General features: G+C 44.2%; 1 protein-coding gene and 1 pseudogene across 4 annotated transcripts in view; one reads left to right on the top strand and one right to left on the bottom strand.

The window, feature by feature from the left end:
- Positions 1–958: 958 nt before the first annotated feature.
- Positions 959–19,359, bottom strand: part of nudt14 (nudix (nucleoside diphosphate linked moiety X)-type motif 14) — a 53,554-nt gene continuing 35,153 nt past the window's right edge. For all 4 annotated transcript variants that reach the window (XM_048600381.1, XM_048600382.1, XM_048600383.1 and 1 more), the window contains one exon: positions 959–3,856. In XM_048600381.1, coding sequence (XP_048456338.1) covers positions 3,592–3,856 — 265 coding nt within the window. In that variant the 3' untranslated portion in view covers positions 959–3,591. The remainder of the gene's footprint in view (positions 3,857–19,359) is intronic.
- On the top strand, positions 5,264–5,624 carry LOC125483634 (annotated as a pseudogene).

Raw genomic sequence — 19,359 nt, 5'->3', positions numbered from 1 at the left:
CTGAACCTCTTAAATTTCCACTGGCATAGTACTTCTAATGTCATAAACCACATCTGAAGCGCTGTGCTGGTCACCCTACCTACAGAAGGATGTAAATGCATTGGAAGCAGTTCTGAGAAGGTTCAGAACATAGAACAGTACAGCACAGCACAGCATAGTACAGGCCCTTCAGCCCACCATGTTGTGCTAACCTATTGTCCTACTCTAAGATCAAAACTAACCTGCATACCCTACATTTTACTATCATCCATGTGCCTATCCGAGAGTCGTTCCAGGCTTACTAGACTAATCCCTGGAATGAGTGGATTGCCTTATGATGAAAGGCTGGACAGTTTAGGCCTGCACCCCCTGGACTTTAGAAGAGTAAGAGGTGACTTGTCTGAAACATGGAACATCCTGAGGTCACTTGACTGGGTAGATGTGGAAAAGATGTTTCCTCTTGTGGGAGAATCTAAAACTAGAGGGTCAATGTTTTAAAATAAGGAGGTGCAGACTTAAGACAGAGATGAAGAAACTTTTTTCTTCTGAAGGTTGAGAGTCTTTGGAATTACCTCAGAAGCAGTGAGCACAGAATCTTTAAATATTTTTAAGGCAAATAGATTCTTCATTACTGAGTGGATAAAAGATTACTGGGGGTTTGCAGGAATGTAGTTTTGAGGTTAAAATCCAATCGCACTGGTCTTATTGAATGGGAGAGCAGGCTGTAAGGTCCAAGTGCTCTACTCATGCCCTTGTTCATATTATCAACCTCCTTTACTTTTTCTGAGACATTCTTTTTAACAAACTCTTTGAACAGCTTGTCCTAATTTCTCCTTTCAGGGCTGCTTGTCAGGGTTTTGTATGGTAATCACTCCTGTTGCATCCAGAGATATTTTACAACAGTAAAGGCTCGATTTAAGTGCAATTATAAGCATTTCAATGATAAAGCAAAGAAGCTGGAACAAGATAACAAAACACCTTAAGTGAACACATCACTCTTTTAATCGGAGTCTTTTCACATTGAATTTCATTTGAGCTGATCAATATGACACAGACCAGGTCCCTCCAAACAAAGAGAAGTCTGCAGCGATGTGTCTTGGATCAACATGTTCCTAACAACTGATGGACACGAGGGAGGGGAGGAAGGAGGTGGGTTATTGGAAGAGTGTTACCTGATGGGGAAAGGTTGCACTGACTGGACCTGTATCCACTGGAGTTTGGAAAGATGATGGGTCACCAGACTGAGACATCCAAAATCCTGGCAGGGCAGATAGTGCAAGGATGTTTCCCTTTTGGAGGGGAGAGACTACAGCCAGAGGGTACAGTTTAAAAATAATTTATGTCTGAAAACAAGGAGGAATATTTTTTAGATTCTTAACTAACAAAAGTCAAAAGATAAACAAAGTAGGCTGCAACATGGGTTTTCGATTACAATCAGATCAGTCATGGTCATATTGAATGGCCTCCTCCTGTTCCTCGTTCATCAGTCTGTTCATCATGCAGAAGGCTGCTGTGTGTCGAGGTATCTTGTTCATGGAAAGAAAGGTGAATTAGGAATTCTCAAACCTTGTTTGAACCAAGGTGAAAAACCAACTGCTAATTGAGGTCAGGGGTCTAGAGCTCCCATTGAGCAGTCTTACAGGTTTCAGCTGTGTGGTTTAACTAACAATCTTCCCCTTTAACTGAGAGAACAGACACTGCAAAACTGCTGTGTGCCCCTCCCTGGGTATAGGTCAGTCTTATCCTTTAATATCGGAGTGCATCCCAACATGAAGCATTAACCAGGTACACGGTGCCCTGAAGCCTGACTGTCCCTTATTCTTTCAGCTGTGGCCTGGGCTCAACCCAACAGCTCGGCAATCTGAGGGGGAGGAGGTGGCAAAGTGGGATTTTCACTGGATTATTAATGCAGCAGGGACATGGCACCAAATCTCACCAGCCGAGTGGGTGAAGTTGAAATCCAAGTAAACCTGACATAGACCAGTCTCAGTAACGGTCACCAAAAATATTTGTTGTAAAAACCCACCTGATTCACTAATGAAACGCCCTGCCCCCCCCCCCCCCCCCCCCCCCAAATCCTGCCAAGGGAAGGAACCTGTTCTGGTTTACACAGTGCAGCTCACCATCACCTTCTCAAGGGGCTATTAGGGATGGTGAACAAACGCTGGCCCAGCCAGCAATGCCCCTGCGTGAATGATCTACAGCAATGTGGATGACTCATAACTGTCTAGTTTTGTGCCAGAAATGCCCACATCCCATGAAAACATAAACACAAAAATATAAAGACTGGAACCTACATAAACCCCAGGAGATGGGGTAACTAACACTATAGAACATCATGTTACTATAGTCTACACCCAACAGGGCACTTCTGAAGCGTAGCCATTGTTGGAGAGTAGGAATCAAAACAGCCATGTTGTGGAAAGCAAGCTCCTACAAACAGTAATGTTTAATAACCAGATAATCTGTTACTACCTTGGTCTGTTGGCTTGGGATGCTGGAAAGAAACCTCCTGCTGTATTTTAAATTGGATGATTAAGGATGACTTTGTCAACAGCACTCACATCCCACGAATGATTAGAAATAACCCGGCCCCTGTAACAGAATCACAACCTCCTCGGCGACGTCATAAAGAACATGTAATTTTACAGGAGCTTGGTGAGACCACACCTGGAGCACTGTGTGAAGTTCTGGTCTCCTTATCTCAGGAAAGATATTATGGCCAAACGAGGGAGTGCAACAAAGGTTCACCAGACTTGTTCCTGGGATGGACAAAGTATTCTCTACGGTTTCACAGAATGAGAAGTGGTTTTACTGAAACTTACAAAATACTTAACGGGACAGACAGGATTTGATGCAGGTAAGATGGTTCCCCTGGGTGGGGAGTCTGGACCCAGGGGCACAATTTAAAAATAAGGTGTGAGGCTGGAAAAGCACAGCAGGTTGGATAGCATCCAAGGAGCATGAAAGTCAATATTTCGGGCTGAAACCCTTTGTCCTCGGATACTGTCTGACCTGCTGTGCTTTTCCAGCCTCACACGTTTAGACTCTGGCTTCCAACATCTGCTGTACATACTGTCTTACAAATAAGGCAGATGTGACTTAGGTCTGAGATGAGGAGAATTTTTTTTGAGAGGCTTGTGAACCTTAGGAATTCTCTACCACACAGGGCTGTAGCAGCTCCATTTTTGAGTGTGTTTAAGGCAGAGACTGATAGATTTTTGATTCCCAGTGGGGTGCAGGGAGATGGGAATGGGGTGAGTAAAAGGCATTGAAATGTTCGATCAGCAATTATATTGAATGGTGGGAGAAGCTTGATGGGTTGAATGGCCGACTCCTGTTTCCATGTTCCTTTGGAGAACAAAGTCAATCAAAAGTGAAGATGAATAACTTTAAAAATGCCTGAAAGTGGATCTGTGTGTTTAAATTTGAGACAGCCCTGAAACTTCCTGCTCCTATGATGCTGCTTGGCCTGCTGTGTTCATCCAGCTCTGCACCTTGTTGTCTCTGAAACTGGTTGTGTTTGGCACGGGTTCTGATACCGATTCTGACCTGGTTTGCACTGACTGTTCAGCTGCAGTGTTGAAGCTTATCGAGAGAGACTCAGATTCCTCAGCAAGAGGTTGACACCAGGCACTTGGAGGCCTGCAGCCGAGGTACAATGCTGTTGTGAAACCACATGAAAGCAAAACTCACACCCACTGTTTTGGGGATGCACTCGTCAAATACAAATGCTTGCCAGTCTTTCAGGGGCACATGAACCACTTCGATTAGCTCTCCCTCCTCTGCCTGCCCTCCACCCGATCCTACATGCAGATCGTCTGATACTTCCACGTAAAACATGGTGTGTTTTGATCCTGTCACTCCAACACCGGACCTGAGAGAGAAACAGTACACGTCAGGCCGCGCTGCTCACTCACACAGAGTAAATGCACATGACCGGTTCACACTGGACACAGAAATGAGAAAGTTGCTAATCAGAGAGCAAGAAACAGAACAAAAGAGATAGAGAGAGTCACTAAGACAGAATAACAGGCACTGGATAGATAGAGAGAGACAGAGACAGACAGAGTGGGGAGAGAGAAACAGGCAGAGTGAGATAGACAGCGAGAGTGACAGACAGACAGTGACAAGAGAGAAAAACAGACCAGGAGAAGAGGGGTAAGCAGACTGCAGGAGGTGGACAGACAGAAAAAAAAGAGATGACAGTGAGTGACAGAATCAGGAAGGACAGACAACAGGAGAGATGAGATAGACAAAGGGAGAGATAGACACAGACTGTGGGAAACAAAGCAGATAGACAGAAACAAAAAGCCAAGGAAAGACAGTGACAGTGAGAGGATACAGGGAAACAGAGACAGTCAGAGAGAGAGATTCAGAGAGAGAGGCTCAGAGAGAGACAAAGAGTCAGACAGAGTCAGACAGAGAGTCAGAGAGAGAGAAAGAGAGTCAGAGAGAGAGAGATTCAGAGAGAGACAGTCAGAGAGACAGAAAAAAAGAGTCAGATGCAGAGACAGAGGGAGATAAACAGAGTTTGACCTAAAAACATGAGACAGAGGGATGCAGAAAAGTAGGAAGTGAGAGAGAATAAGAAAGACAGAGAGGGAGAGATTGAGGCACAAGGATAGAGAAAATTGGCAAGATGAAATATTGAACTGACTCATTGAACGGAATCTTTACAGCATAGATTCATACGGTGAGTCGCATCTGCATCAATATAACTACCACTAAAGGTGTGCTAATCCCAATTTCCTGCACTTGTCCCAAATCCTTGAATGTAATTATATTTGGATTGTAAGGTATCCAGCCTCCACTACCTTCCTAGACAGTCCAGTCCAGATTCCCACCACCTGCTGAGTGAAAAAGTTTTTTCCCAAATCGCATTTGCAATATCTGTAATGAAATCTTCCAAGCCATTCATTTTGTCTCGTGTCATTTAGCTCATGCACTACTTGTTCGATAAATGCTTTATTCTTGCTGATAAAATATGAGTTGCCTGATGGGGGCTGTTAATCTGGTCCAATCAGGGAGCCCTGGCTGACAGATAAAAAGGACAGTGTCAGGCTCTGGCACCTGGCTCTGAATGAGGCAGTTCTAAAATCAAGTTCATGTGTAAATAAAGGGTGACTTGGTGATGGATACTAAGCTTTGTGGAGTCACTTCGAAGATCACTGCTGATCTTTTGTGTTTCCATTCCACACTCCCATCTACGCTAGATAGCCCTTGTTTGTGTCCCCAGCAAGAACCTATCCACAATGTATCCACTCCGCTATCTTGTGCGGACATGGCTCCTGCAAAGGAGCTTCTGACAGCAGGCAAGAGAAGAGGCCAGTGCTGAACTTCATCTTGGACTACATACAACCATGGACACCTCCAATTTTGAGCAGTTTGTGCAGGAACACATCAAAGTGAATGGTAAAGCTCAGAACTTGGGCAATGTGGTAACCATCGAGAGGAACAAGAATAATATCATTGTTACTGCCGGGGTTCCATTCTCCAAGAGGTACTCGAGATACCTCACCAAGAAATACCTCGAGAGAAATAACTCATGTGACTGGTTTCACATGGTTGCAAACAGCAAAAGGATCAGAATGAAGACTAACCATAAGGCTGATCTGAACTTTTACACAAATTATCTTCAATAAAATTGACAAAAAGGAAAAACCACAAAATAAAGAACTGTGGTAGCTGGAAACCTGAAACAGAAACAAATTGCTGGATAAACTCAGGTGGTCTGGCAGTGTCTGTGGAGAGAAAAACAGAATTAATGTTTCAAGTCCAGTGACACTTCTTCAGAGCTCCACTTCTGTCTCAAAGAATTTAACAACCCACTTCCTTCACCATCTGAGACCGAGAATTCCAAAGTCACACAACCCTCCGAGACAAAAATTCTATTTCGGTCCTGAAAGGTGACTCCTAGTTATAGGAGAGTGCTCCCTAATCCTTTGTTCGGTGGTGATTATTGAACTAACTACTGTTACAAGGTCAGATCTTACTGCTATTGCTGATTCATCTCCAGCGAGATCACCAGGAATAGGCTGCACACTGACCCGACACCTTCATCTACGAATCTGCTACAAGCCTAAACACACCTCACCACGGGATCAAGAAAATTCAGTCGAAGGTTAGTGTGAGGAAAGATACAGCATTCATATATAAATATAACTTTTGGAAGTTGGATTTTAAAATATAGAGGGAGATGGGTGTTAGTTACTTCTGGGAAGGACTTTCTCTTCAAAAAAGTCAGACAGTTCTTCCAGGAGTGATGAAATCTCAGGCGACAGGTGACTGCAGATCCCTGTAGTGTTAAGGGAAAGACACAGAGATATACATCACGGAAACTGACCCTTTGGTCCAACTTGTCCATGCCAACCAGATATCCTATATAAATCTAGTCCCACTTCCCACTATGGACAGGACCAATGTCATCTATAAGATTCCCTGCAGAGACTGTAACAAACACTACATCAGAAAAACAGGAAGGAAATTAACAACAAGGGTACACTAACACCACTTGGCTACAAAAAGACACAACCAATACTCACTCATTTCTATCCACATGGAGAAGGAGAACCACCAATTCAATTGGGACAACACCAAGATCCTGGGAAAAGCAAAGCAGAGATAGGCACAGGAATTCCTAGAAGCCTGATACTCCATGAAGAAAGCCGTCAACAAACATATAGAACTCGACCCCATATACACTCCATTGCAAAGGAAAACCGGAAGTGAGGTAAATCCAGCTCAACGGACTCCAGAGTTTAAAAACCAGGCGGGAAAACACAACGGCGCTTCATCGGAGGCTGCACTGATGATGTTACCCAGCAGGGTAACGAAACGTCTGCTCAACAGCGAACCAGCTCGGCAAGCCAACCAACCACAAAATCTAGTCCCATTTGCCAGCATTTGGCCCATATCCCTCTAAAACCTTCCTATTCGTATATCCATCCAGATGCCTTTTAATTATAATTGTAATTATACCAGCCTCCACCACTTCCTCTAGCGGCTCGTAACATACACACCATGTTCTGAGTGAAAAAGTTGCCCCAGAGGTCCTTTTTAAATCTTTCTCCTCTCAACTTAAACCTACGCCCTCTGGTTTTGGACTCCCCTACCCTGGAGCAAAGACCTTGGCTATTCACTCTATCCAGGCCCCTCATGAATTTAGCAACCTCTACATGGTCACCCTGCAGGCTGTGATGCTCCAGGGAAGATAATCCCAGCCTATTCAGCCTCCCCCTATAGCAATTCGTTTTTTTTTTTAGAAAAGAAAACTGTTCAAGGGATTTGGACATGGCTGGATAGTCTATCTCTACTGCCCAGAGGACAGTTAAGAGTCAACCACATTGCTGTGGGTCTGGAGTCACATGTAGGCCAGACCAGGTAAGGATGGCAGATTCCATTAGTGAACCAAGTTGGTTTCACAGCAATTGGCAGTGGTCACATGGTCATCATTCAGCAAGATTTTTTATTCCATATTTTTACTGAATTAAGATTTCACCATCTGCCGCAGTGTATCCAGTACCTGGGGTTCTATATTACCAGCACAGTGTCACTACCAATCTGCCACCAACTCCCCTTATCCTTTTATATAATTACACTGTTGGGTTTACCACACACAAACATGTAAGGTTTAGTTCAGATGGCACCAGCATTGTATGTTTTAAAGCAAGTTTAGTTTCTTTCCTAGAAGTTGTTTCGGGTAGTTCAGGAGCTAGTTATCTCAGCAGTAGGGTTTAGTTTGTGAAAATTCCAAACCAGGAGATTTGAGAAAGTTTATGCTACCAGATTTCGGAAAAAATTCACATTGGAAGTTCAGCTTTGGAAAGTTTAGTGGAACCCTGAAGTGTTGAAATTAGGGTGTAATTTCTCTGGACTTGAATCTCTGTAATGGGTAGCATTGGGAAAGAGGTTGAAATTTTGCCTTCCTCTGAATTTTAGATCCTGCTAATGGCATTTTACATTTCGGTACCTTGGTTTTTTTTTTGTCCCTTCGAGGGAGTCAGTTAGCTGGTTTGCGATACAGAGTGATGCCAACAGTGAGAATTCAATTCCTGAACCAGCGCAGACTACCAGGATGGTCTCTCTGCCTCAACCTCTCTCTTCACCTGAGGCACGGTGCTTCTCTGATTAAAGCATCACCCAGTTGTCTCTCTCTAGTGAGACAGCATCTGTCATGGATAGCTGGTGACTGGTCTGGTAAGGCTATGGTGACGTTGTTTTTGATAAACTTAGGTTCTGTCATTAAAGAAAATCTACAGCCTCATGTGACTATGACCCAGTGACCAACCAGCTAAACAAAACCGTAGCCATGTGATCTATTAATCCAGGATTATTCTGGATCTGACTTCCACAGTAACATCATCAGCTGAGGTCATGATAGAATTGGAAAAGAATAGACAAAATAAGAGTAAAATCAGACAGTGAGAGAATGGGTAAAGCCAGAGATGTGTCAAAGTTCCAGTAACCACCCATTAACGAGTCACTGTAATTTTACATCCGCTACATTATAGAGTGTGAAACAAAACAGATTAGAGATGTAACTGACTTCAGAAGTTCTATATAAATGCAGGTTTTTGTTGCTGTTGTATAGGGAGCACAGGTAAAATATAATTTTACTTAATATATATTTTGGGAACAGTTGCAGGTACACCCATGCTGACTATAAATCACAGAGCCTAAACTAACGAAACCATCTCATACTAAAATAGCCAGGAGCTGGACTCAATACTTCTCAGCAACAGCTCCAGTTCTGAAAGTTTCTTTTTAATTCACGCATGGAATGTGCATGTCACTGGCTATGCCAACATTTATTGCCCATCTCCAATTGCCTGAGAATCAACCACATTGCTGTGGGTCTGGAGTCACATGTAGGCCAGACCAGGTAAGGATGGCAGTTTCCTTCCTTAAAGGACATTAGTGAACCAGATGGGTTTTTTCTGACAATAGACAATGATTCATGGTCTTCTAATTCCAGATTTTTTATTGAATTCAAATTCCACTATCTGCTGTTGCAGGTTTCAAACCAGGGTCCCCAGAACATTACCTGGGTCTCTGGATTAATAGTCCAGCAATAATACCACTAGGCTATCACCTCCCTGATTGCTCGTAATCAACATCTCTTAATACAGGGAAGGGAGCTGAAGGGCTTATTTGAGGCATTAGGAATGGTGAATGGAGGTCACTTGTGAGGAGCAGATGACTTTCGATCCACAGTTCAAAAACTCCCCTCTCTCCTACAAAGAAACATAGAAAATAGGAACATGAGGAGGCCATTCTACATGATCATGGCTGATCATCCAATTCAATAGCTTAATCCTACTTTCTCCTCATAACCTTTGATTCCATTTGCCCCAACTGTTATATCTAGTCGCCTCTTGAATACATTCAGTGTTTTAGCATCAACTACTTCCTGTGGTAATGAATTCCACAGGCTCACCACTCTTTGGGTGAAGAAATGTCTCCTCATGTCCATCCTAAATGGTCTACCCCAAATCCTCAGACTGTGACCCCTGGTTCTGGACACACCCACCATCAGGAACATCCTCCCTGCATCTACCCTGTCCAGTCCTGTTAGAATTTTATAAGTCTCTATGAGATCCCCCCTCATTTGTCTGAACTCCAGCAAAAACAATCCCAACCTTGTCAATCTCTCCTCATACATCAGACCCGCCATCCCCGGAATCAGCCTGGTAAACCTTTGCTGCACTCCCTCAAGAACAGGAGTATCCTTCCTCAGAAAAGGAGACCAAACTTACACACAATATTCCAGGTGTGGTCTCACCAAGGCCCTGTATAACTGCAACAACACATCCCTGCTCCTGTACTCGAAACCTCTCACAATGAAGGCCACATACCATTTACCTTCTTTACTGTCTGCTGCACCTGCATGCTTACCTTCAGCAACTGGTGCACAAGGACACCCAGGTCCCACTGCACACTCCCCCTCTCCCAATTTACAGCCATTCAGGTAATAATCTGCTGCCTTGTTTTCCCTTCCAAAGTGAATAACCTCACATTTATCTAAATTATCCTGCATCTCCATTGATTTGCCCTCTCACCCAACCTGTCTAGATCATGCTGAAGGACCTCTGCATCCTCGTCACAGTTCACCCTCCCACCCAACTTGGTATCATCCGCAGACTCTGAGATGTTACATTTTGTTCCCTCATCCAAATCATTAATATATATTGTGAATAGCTGGGGTCCCAGCACTGATCCCTGTGGCACCTCACTAGGTACTGCCTGCTAATTTGAAAAGGACCCATTAATTCCTACTCTTTAGCAGTTTCCTTGACTCATGTCAACTCCTGTTATAGATTCATTAATACAGATTAATGACTGTAATTAGTGAATGAAGCTGCTACTGTATCATATAATTAGCAACAGGGTGAAAGGTGAATCAGATGGATCTTGGTCTTTTTCCATATTCACAGAACTGCAGAGTGGTAACAGCACAAAGGAGACCACTTGGCCCATTGTGCCTGTGTGAGCTCTCTGAAGGAACAAACCAACTAGTACCACTTCTCCACCTTCTTCCCATAACTCTGTGGTTTTGGATGAAAATTCAATTTCCTCTCAAATCTATTGACTGAACCTGCCTCCATCACATTCAAGAACTCAGCCACTCGCTGTGGGAACATCTTCCTCAAGTGGCCTTCGGTTCTTTTGCCAATCACTTGACATCAGTTTCCTCTGGTTTTCAATGCTTCTGCCAAAGGGAACAGTTTCTGTATCTACTCTGTCCAGACTCACTCATGATCATTTTGCTAATTATTCATGGGATGTGTGTGTCTCTGGTTGGGCCAGCAATTATTGCCCATCCCTAGTTGCCCTTGACAAGGTGATGGTGACCTGCCTTCTTGAACCCCTGCAGTCCATGTGCTGCAGGTAGACCCGCAAAGCCCCGAGGGAGGGAATTCCAGGATTTTGAACCAGCAACAGTGATAAAAAAAGAACAGTGATATGTTTCCAAGTCAGGGTGGTGGGTGGCTTGGAGAGGAACTTGCAGGGGACGGTGTTTCCATTATCTGCTGCCCTGTGCTTCTAGATGGAAGTGATTGAGAGTTTGGAAGGTGCTGTTTAAGCATCTTTGGTGAATTTTTGCAGTGCATCTTGTGGATTGTACACACTGTTCCAATGAACATGGTGGTGGAGGGAATGGAGGTCTGCGGATGATGTTAAGCTTCTTGAATGTTGTTGGAACTGCACCCATCCAGGCAAGTGGGGAGTATTCCTTCACACTCCTGACTTGTGCCTTGTAGATGGTGGACAGGCTTTGGGGAGTCAGGAGGTGAGTTACTTGCCGTGGCATTCCTAGTCTCTGATTTACTCTTCTGCCACAGTACTTACATGTCTAGTCCAGTTCAGTTTCTGGTCAATGGGTGCCGATAATGCAGGATTCAGCGATAGTAACACACTTGAATGTGAAGGAGCAATGGTTTAATTCTCTCCTGATGGAGATGGTCATTGCCTAGAACTTATGTGGCACAAGATTTATTTACCACTTGTCAGCCCAAACTTAGACACAGACTGCGTCAATATGTGAGGAGTCGCGAATGGCACTGAACATTGTGCAATCATCAGCAAACATCCCCAGTTCTGACCTTACGATGAAGAAGGTCATTTGAAGATGGTCGAGTCTAGAATACCACCACAAGGAATCCTACAGAGATGTCCTGAAACTGAGATGACTGACTGCTGCGACCACGTATTTAGAACATAGAACATAGAACATTACAGCGCAGTACAGGCCCTTCGGCCCTCGATGTTGCACCGACCTGTGAAACCAATCTGAAGCCCATCTAACCTAAACTATTCCATTATCATCCATGGTATGATTCTGACCACCGGAGAGTTTGCCCCCGATACCCCTTGATTCCAGTTTTGTTCAGGCTCCTTGATGCCACACTCGGTCGAATGCAGCCTTGATATCAAGGGCTGTCACTCTCCCCTCACCTCTGGAATTCAGCTCTTTTGTCCATGTTTGAACCAAGGCTGTAATGGGGTCAGGAGCTGAGTGGCCCTGGCGGAACCCAAACTGGGCATCACTGAGCAGGTTATTGCTGAGCAGGTGCTGTTTGATAGCGCTGTTAGTGACACCTTCCATCACTTTACTGATGGTCGAGAGGAGACTGATGGGCCGGTAATTAGCTGGGTTGGATTTGTCCTGCTTTTTGTGTATAGGACAGACCTGGGCAATTTTCCACATTGTCAGGTAGATCCCAGTGTTGTAACTGTACTGGTACAGCTTGGCTAGGGGAGCAGCAAGTTCTGGAGCACATGTCTTCAGTACTATTGCTGGAATGTTGTCAAGGCCCATAGCCTTTGCAGCATTCAGCGCCTTCAAAAATGTCGCTTGATGAGAATCTCATTTCCACAAGACTCGCTCATATCACCTAATAAACATGACCAGCTGCCTTTGTTACTGGACTTTCAGACTTCAGCAGAACGGGGATATTTGTGGACCTCTTCCTCCAGTGAGTTGTTTAATTGTCCACCACCATTCACGACTGGATGTGGCAGGACTGCAGAGCTTAGATCTCATCCGTTGGTTGCGGGATTGCTTAGCTCTGTCTATCTTTTGCTGCTTATGCTCTTTGGCACACAAGTAGACCTGTTTGGTAGCTTCACCAGGTTGACATCTCCTTGGTGCTGCTCCTGGCGTGCCCTCCTGCACTCTCCATTGAACCAGGGTTGATCCCCTGGCTTGACAGTAACGGTTGAGTGGGGGATATGCTGGGCCATGAGGTTACAGATTGTGCTGGAGTACAATTCTGCTGCTGTTGATGGCCCACAGCGTGTTATGGATGCCCAGTCCTGAGTTGTTAGATCTGTTCAAACACCTCTATCAGATCCTTCTCTTCTTCAAGGAAAACAGTCCCAGCTTCTCCAATCGATCCACTAAACTGAAGTTCCTCATCCTTAGAATCATTCTCCTGAATCTTTTCTGCACTCTTTTCAATAGTTTCACATACTTCCCAAAGTGTAACCCCCAGAGCTGGACATAATATTCCACTTGAAATTGAACCAGTATTTTATGCAGGTTTATCATAACATCATGACATCAATTGGGCGGGGAGTTGGTTAGCTCAGTTGGATGAACAGCTGGTTTGCAATACAGAGTGACACCAACAGCCTGAGCTCAATTCCCACCCCAGCTGAAGTTATCATGAAGGACTCTCATTCTCAATATCTCCCCTTACCCGAGGCAGAGTGACACTCAAGTTAAACCACCACCAGTCATCTCTGTCTCATGAGACAGCAGCATCTCATCTGTTATGTAATTTTACCTTTATACCAGGATATCATTACTCTTCAATTCTAAGCCCCCAATAATGAAGGTCAGGATATTTTATTAACTGGTTTCTCAACCTGTGCTGCATCTTTCAATGATTGGTTTATACACATATCTGCTTTTGGAATTGTAGTCTTTATTTTATACTGACTTTACATGTTCCTCCGACTAAAACATATCACTTCATCCTTCTCTGCATTAAATTTAATCTGCCACTTGTCACACACTCTGCCTGTCTATGTCATTTCAAAGCTCTACAATGTTCACCTCATAGTTCCCAATTCTTCCAAGTTTGTATCATTTGAACATTTTGAAATTGTGCCCTGCATTCAAAAGTCCGAGTCTTTATATGCATTTTGGGAAGGGAAGAGTTCATAACACTGACCCCAAGGCAACTCCACTATAAATCAGTCTACTACTCTCCAATTTGGGTCACTGAGCCAATTTCCCATTCGCATTGCTACTATCCCTTTGATTCCATGACCTATAATTTTGCTCACAGATCTGTTGTGTGGCTGTTTTATCAAAAGCCGTTTAGAAGTCCATGTAGACGCCAAATGCATTACCATCATCAGCCTTCTCTGTTACATCAGCAAGAAATTCAAGCAAGTTGGTTATCAGGCTGGCTTTATTTGTTAACACAGTAGACCATTAAGTTTATACCAAATTATCGTTTATAGAAACTTCTCCACCGCTGAGGTTAAACTTGTCTCTAGTTGCTGCATTCAGCTTTACAGCTTTTTGAATTTGGAATTAACATTTGCAATTCTCTAGTCCTCTGGTCCGACCCAAGTCTAAGAAAGACTGAAAGATTATTGCCAGGGCATTGTAATTTCCACTCTCACCACCCTCGTCATCCTTGGATTCGGTCCTGGTGCCTTATCAATTTTAAATATAGACAGTCTATCCAAAAACTGCTCAAAATCAATGAATGATAAGCCCTTCAGGTCTCTGAGCTACCTCCTCATTCACCATGACACTCTGGCTCTCTGTGTTTATATGGCACATAGCAAAGGACACCAACAAGCTACAAAAAAAAAGAGAAGCAGAGATAATTCTGCAAGGAGCAATAGGTATTGTGAAGCTTGAAGTTTGAAAGGTTTGAAAGGTTTGAGAGTGTAGGAGGAAGAGACGTCTTTGGTCTTTGGAATGACTGAATTAGAATACAGCTTGATAGACATTCAGAACTGCAGGGAGCAGGAACAGTTTGTACCTAAGCTTAGGAGGGAGGTAGGAGGAAGTTTTAGAAGAATACTGGTTATATATTAGCATCAATTAAATAGTGAGAGTCAGAGACAGGTAATGCAAGACAGACAGTGAGAGAGAGAGAGAGAAAAACAAACAGGAGGACAGAGAGATGGGGAGGGCGAGAGAGAGAGAGAGACAGAAAGGACAGGGTGAGGAAAGAAAGAGCGAGAGGGGATGAGACAGAGACAGGGAGAGATAGACAGAGAGAGAAAGCAAGAGTGTGTGTGTGTGTGTGTGTGAGAGACAGAGGGTGAGTGTGTGTGAAAGAGAGAAAGGCTGGATGAGATGACAGGGAGATCCTCTGGGAGAGACAGAAAATACGAACAGTTAGTGAGAGACAGAAAGACAAAGTTTGAGAAGATTTATAGCTCGGGTTGTGGATGAGGTTGTAGAGATGCTTGCCGAGCTGATGGGTTTGGTTGCAAATGTTTCGTCACCCTGCTAGGTAACATCATCAGTGCATCTGCAATGAAGTGTCGGTGTTCTGTCCCACTTGTTATTTATATGCCTCGGTTTGCTGGGGTGGTTGGCATTACTTCCGGTTCTGTTTCTCAGTTGTTTGTACACCGTAACCTCCGAGACAGACCACAACAGAAAGACACAACACGACCGGACTCACTGATCACCCTACTGTACATTGAGGACATTTCAGAGATGACCACAAGACCACTCAGCCCCCGAGGTATCAGGATAGCCCACAAACCAACAACCACCCTGTGACAGCTACTGACGAACGTAAAGGATTCCATTCCCAAAACCAGCAAAACTGGTGTAATATACAAAATACCATGCAAAGACTGTGAGAAACATTACATAGGCCAAACGGAAGAAAATTGACTATACCGATAAATGAATATTAAAGAGCCACCAAGAGATACGACCAATTCTCACTTGTCTCACTACACACAGACAACGAGGGACATGAATTCCACTGGGATAACACATCGATAATTGCACAAGCTAAACAGAGACATGCCAGGGAATTCCTGCAGGCCTGATATTCCAACCGGAACTCCATCAACAAACACATTGAATTAGACCCTGTGTACAAACCACTGAGAAACAGAACTGAAACTAATGCCAACCACCCCAGCAAACCGAGGCATATAAATAACAAGAGGGACAGAACACTGACACTTCACCGGAGATGCACTGACGATGTTACCTAGCAGGGTGATGAAACACTTTCAACCAAACCCACCGGCTCGGTGAGCATGTCTACAACTTAGAGAAAGACAGAAACTGAGAGTGAGAGAGGTAAAACTAAAGAGAGAGATGAAACTTCAGCCTTCTGAATAATAACTTACATATTGTAAATCATAAGAGAAGACATTGAGTGCAGAGGGCACCCTGGTGTCCCATCACTTGGCGACATTTAATTAATATGAAGGTAAGTGATAAATTGTTAAAAATTGCAAGAAGCAGATAAAGTCCAATGACCAATACTGCAACTAAACAAGATCTAAGTTCCAGAGTGATGAGGGTTATGTGGAGTCAATCCCTCTGTGCCTTTCAATGAAATAACCACCTGATTGTTAAACTATGGCTCCCCTCCAGATTATTTTGACAGGGATTCTAGCCCCCAACTGGACCCTGTCCCCGATCCTGCATTCACAGCAACTCCCCAAGCACAGCCCCATCTCTCTGATCTCCCAAACTCTTCCTACCTATTTGCCCCTTTGTTTGAGGAATGTAATAATGGTTCCCTGTTCCAACATTCCTGAGTGTCCATGTATTCCCCATGCCCCTGGCTCCCATATTGAGCTTTCCTACAGGCACTGATGTTTGTGCCATTGACAAGGTGTGACTGGGAAATAACTAGTACGGAGTGCTTCACAGTGAGGAACTTGGCAGCCTTTCCCCCTCAATTATTCAAAATGTTTCCACTAAAGCCTGACAGGTTGTGATGGTTAACTGCACCAGCATGTTCCATCTTGCAGACAGAAAGCAGTGACTGTAAAAACTGCACTTTGCGCCAGACCAGCTGTGCAGGGCTCAGGGAGGTGGCACGAGCTAAAAAGGATTAACAAAAAGAGCGCAGAAAGAGCAAAGACTCCTGGTTAACAGAGTTTACAATGGCTGCATACAGGGTTGGGCATAGGCAAGGGTTCAAACTGACCACAGTCCTTGGACAGTCTTTTAAAAAAACCAGTGGGTAGCAATTGCCTTGTACCATTTATCAATTACAGTTCACCTCCCCACCCCCGACCCACCACTCCTCAGCTCCTGAATTATACAAGAGTTCTACCTCAAAGTCTCAGTGACAGACTATCAGTAGCATACTCAGCTACAATAACAACTTGCACGTATACAGCATCCCCAATGCAATAAGGGAACGTTAGCAAATCAAAGGTGATGCTGAGTGACAAAGAGGTACCAAGAAAGATGATAAAACTGTTGTCAAAGACGAGGGCTTTAAAGACTACCTAAAGAAGGAAAGACAGGTGAGGAGGTGAAGAATTTAAAGGGGAAACTCCAGGGCTCTGAACTGAAGCAGTTCGAGGCATGAGTGTCAATGGTGCAGCGTGTAAAAACAGGAACACACAAGAGGGTAAAACTGGAGGAATGTGCACAGCCAGGTGTCAGATTGGAAGTGATTACATTGGTAGGGAAGGGCAAGGCCATAGAGGGATTTGGAAACAAGGATAAGAATTTTTTAATACTGACATTTTGTTGGGCGGTGGGTCACAATGGGTCAGCAAAGAGCTGAAAGGTGATCAGGATTTGGTGCATGTTTGAACCTGAGGAGAAGTATGAGCTAATGGGTGAGGGGAAAGGAGGGATGCAGCTACAGCTGCTAAAGGAATGGTCTCAACTGTAGTGTCAAAGATTTGCACAAACTCCACTCACTCAGTATTGGTCACAGGAAGCAATATCTTCAGCTCAAGTCACACTTCAGAGACTTGAATACATGATTCGAGCTGTCACATACAACACAATAGTAAGGGAGTGCTGTACTTTTGGAGGTGCATTTTTCAGATCAGGTGTTAAAGAGATAATCTATCCTCATACATGGGAACATAAGCTGCACGGTTATGATTTAAAAAAGAAGCAGCGGAATTGTCTCCAGTCTCCTCAACTAATACCCGAAACAGATTATCCGGTCATTATGATGTTGCTGTTTTGTAGCAGAACATCTACGTTCGGCTCGCAAAAAAGACCCTGAACTACTTGTTGCCTGCCACTTCAACGCACCACCCTGCTCCCTGGCCAACGTCTCTGTCTCCGGCTTACTACAGTGTTCCAGCGAAGCCCAGCGCAAGCTGGAGGAACAACACCTCATTTTCCACTTGGGGACCCTACAGCCCTCCGGACTTAATATTGAGTTCAATAATTTTAGGGTCTAAACTCTCCCATGTCCCAGCCCCCTACCCTACACACCAGGCCTTGTTACCACATAGCCTGTCACTACACACCCCCTGTTGTTAGTCACTAACAGTCCCCATTAACAACTATTCACCCTCCCAGCCTGATCATTAGCAACTCCTTTGTCTGTCCAACTGTCTTTCTCTCTCTTTGGGCTCTATCCTATCGTTTACTCCCTACCCCACCCACCTCCCTATTTTCTGCATATAAACTGACGTTTTCCCAGCCACCATCAGTTCTGAGGAAGGGTCACTGGACCCGAAACGTTAACTCCGTTTTCTCCTTTACAGATGCTGCCAGACGTGCTGAGCTTTTCCAGCAACTTTGTTTTTGTTGCTGTTTTGTAGGATCTTGCTGTGAGCAAACTGGTTGCCTCACATTTCCAACTTGAGTTCTGAGGAAGGGTCACTGGACCTGAAACTTTAACTCTGATTTTTCTTCACAAATGCTGCCAGACCTGCTGAGCTTTTTCAGCAACTTTTGTTTTTGTTCCAGTTATTAAATACAATGTTACCAAGGCAGGGAAGTAGGGTTAAGGCAGCTCTCAGCCACGATCTCAATGAACATGAACAGACCCAAGGAGCTACCTTCCTTAAATTGAGGGGTGATAGATATAGGACAGATGTCAGAGGTAGGTTCTTTACTCAGAGAGTAGTAAGGGCGTGGAATGCCCTGCCTGCAAAAATAGTAGACTCGCCCACTTTAAGGGCATTTAAATGGTCATTGGATAAACATATGGATGATAATGGAATAGTTTAGGTTAGATGGGCTTCAGATTGGTTTCACAGGTCGGCGCAACATCGAGGGCCGAAGGGCCTGTACTGCGCTGTAATGTTCTACGTTCTATGTTCTAATACAGATCTTAGTTCTTCACTTAGAATTTAATTTAGAAATAAACGGCTCTATGTTTTGTGTTTTCACAGCAGGTGGAATTCTTTCGGGCTGTATGACCAAGGCGAGGAGTCCTTGATGAGCTCATTCTCAGTGTACTGAGTTCCGTTAGAGTTTCCATGTGTCCAAACAGATTAGAATTCACCCAATTTAGATCCAAGTGTGAGTAAATTCAGAAAGTACAAGGCAATGGATTACTCTTAGCCTGAAAGAGTTATTTAAAGGTCAGGTGTGGACACCTTACACCGAGGAGAGGCCTTTTTGACGGAACCTCGAGCATTTGTTCTCTGGGTAAGGGTTGAATGCTCTGATGTTTAGACAGTAACAGCTGTCTGCCCCTTCACCTACACACCAACAAAAAACCCAACATTAAACAATAAACAGTCCCTTAGCAACCGGGCTTCCACCAATCAGCTGGAAACCCAGACTGACCAATGAGAACAGCAGCAACACTGCTGAGCATGGTAACAAGGCCAGAGGCAGTGTCGCTGCTTTAAGTCAGTGCACCATACAGCAGCACACAGCGAGACAACAAAATACAGCACCTACCAACCACAGCAGGCAATTCAACTAACCCC

The sequence above is a fragment of the Rhincodon typus genome, chromosome 8, assembly GCF_021869965.1.
Source record: "Rhincodon typus isolate 14 chromosome 8, sRhiTyp1.1, whole genome shotgun sequence".
In the NCBI taxonomy this organism is placed as follows: domain Eukaryota; kingdom Metazoa; phylum Chordata; class Chondrichthyes; order Orectolobiformes; family Rhincodontidae; genus Rhincodon; species Rhincodon typus.
The sequence above is the reverse complement of the archived record's forward strand: the minus strand, read 5'-3'. Positions and strand labels throughout refer to the sequence as shown.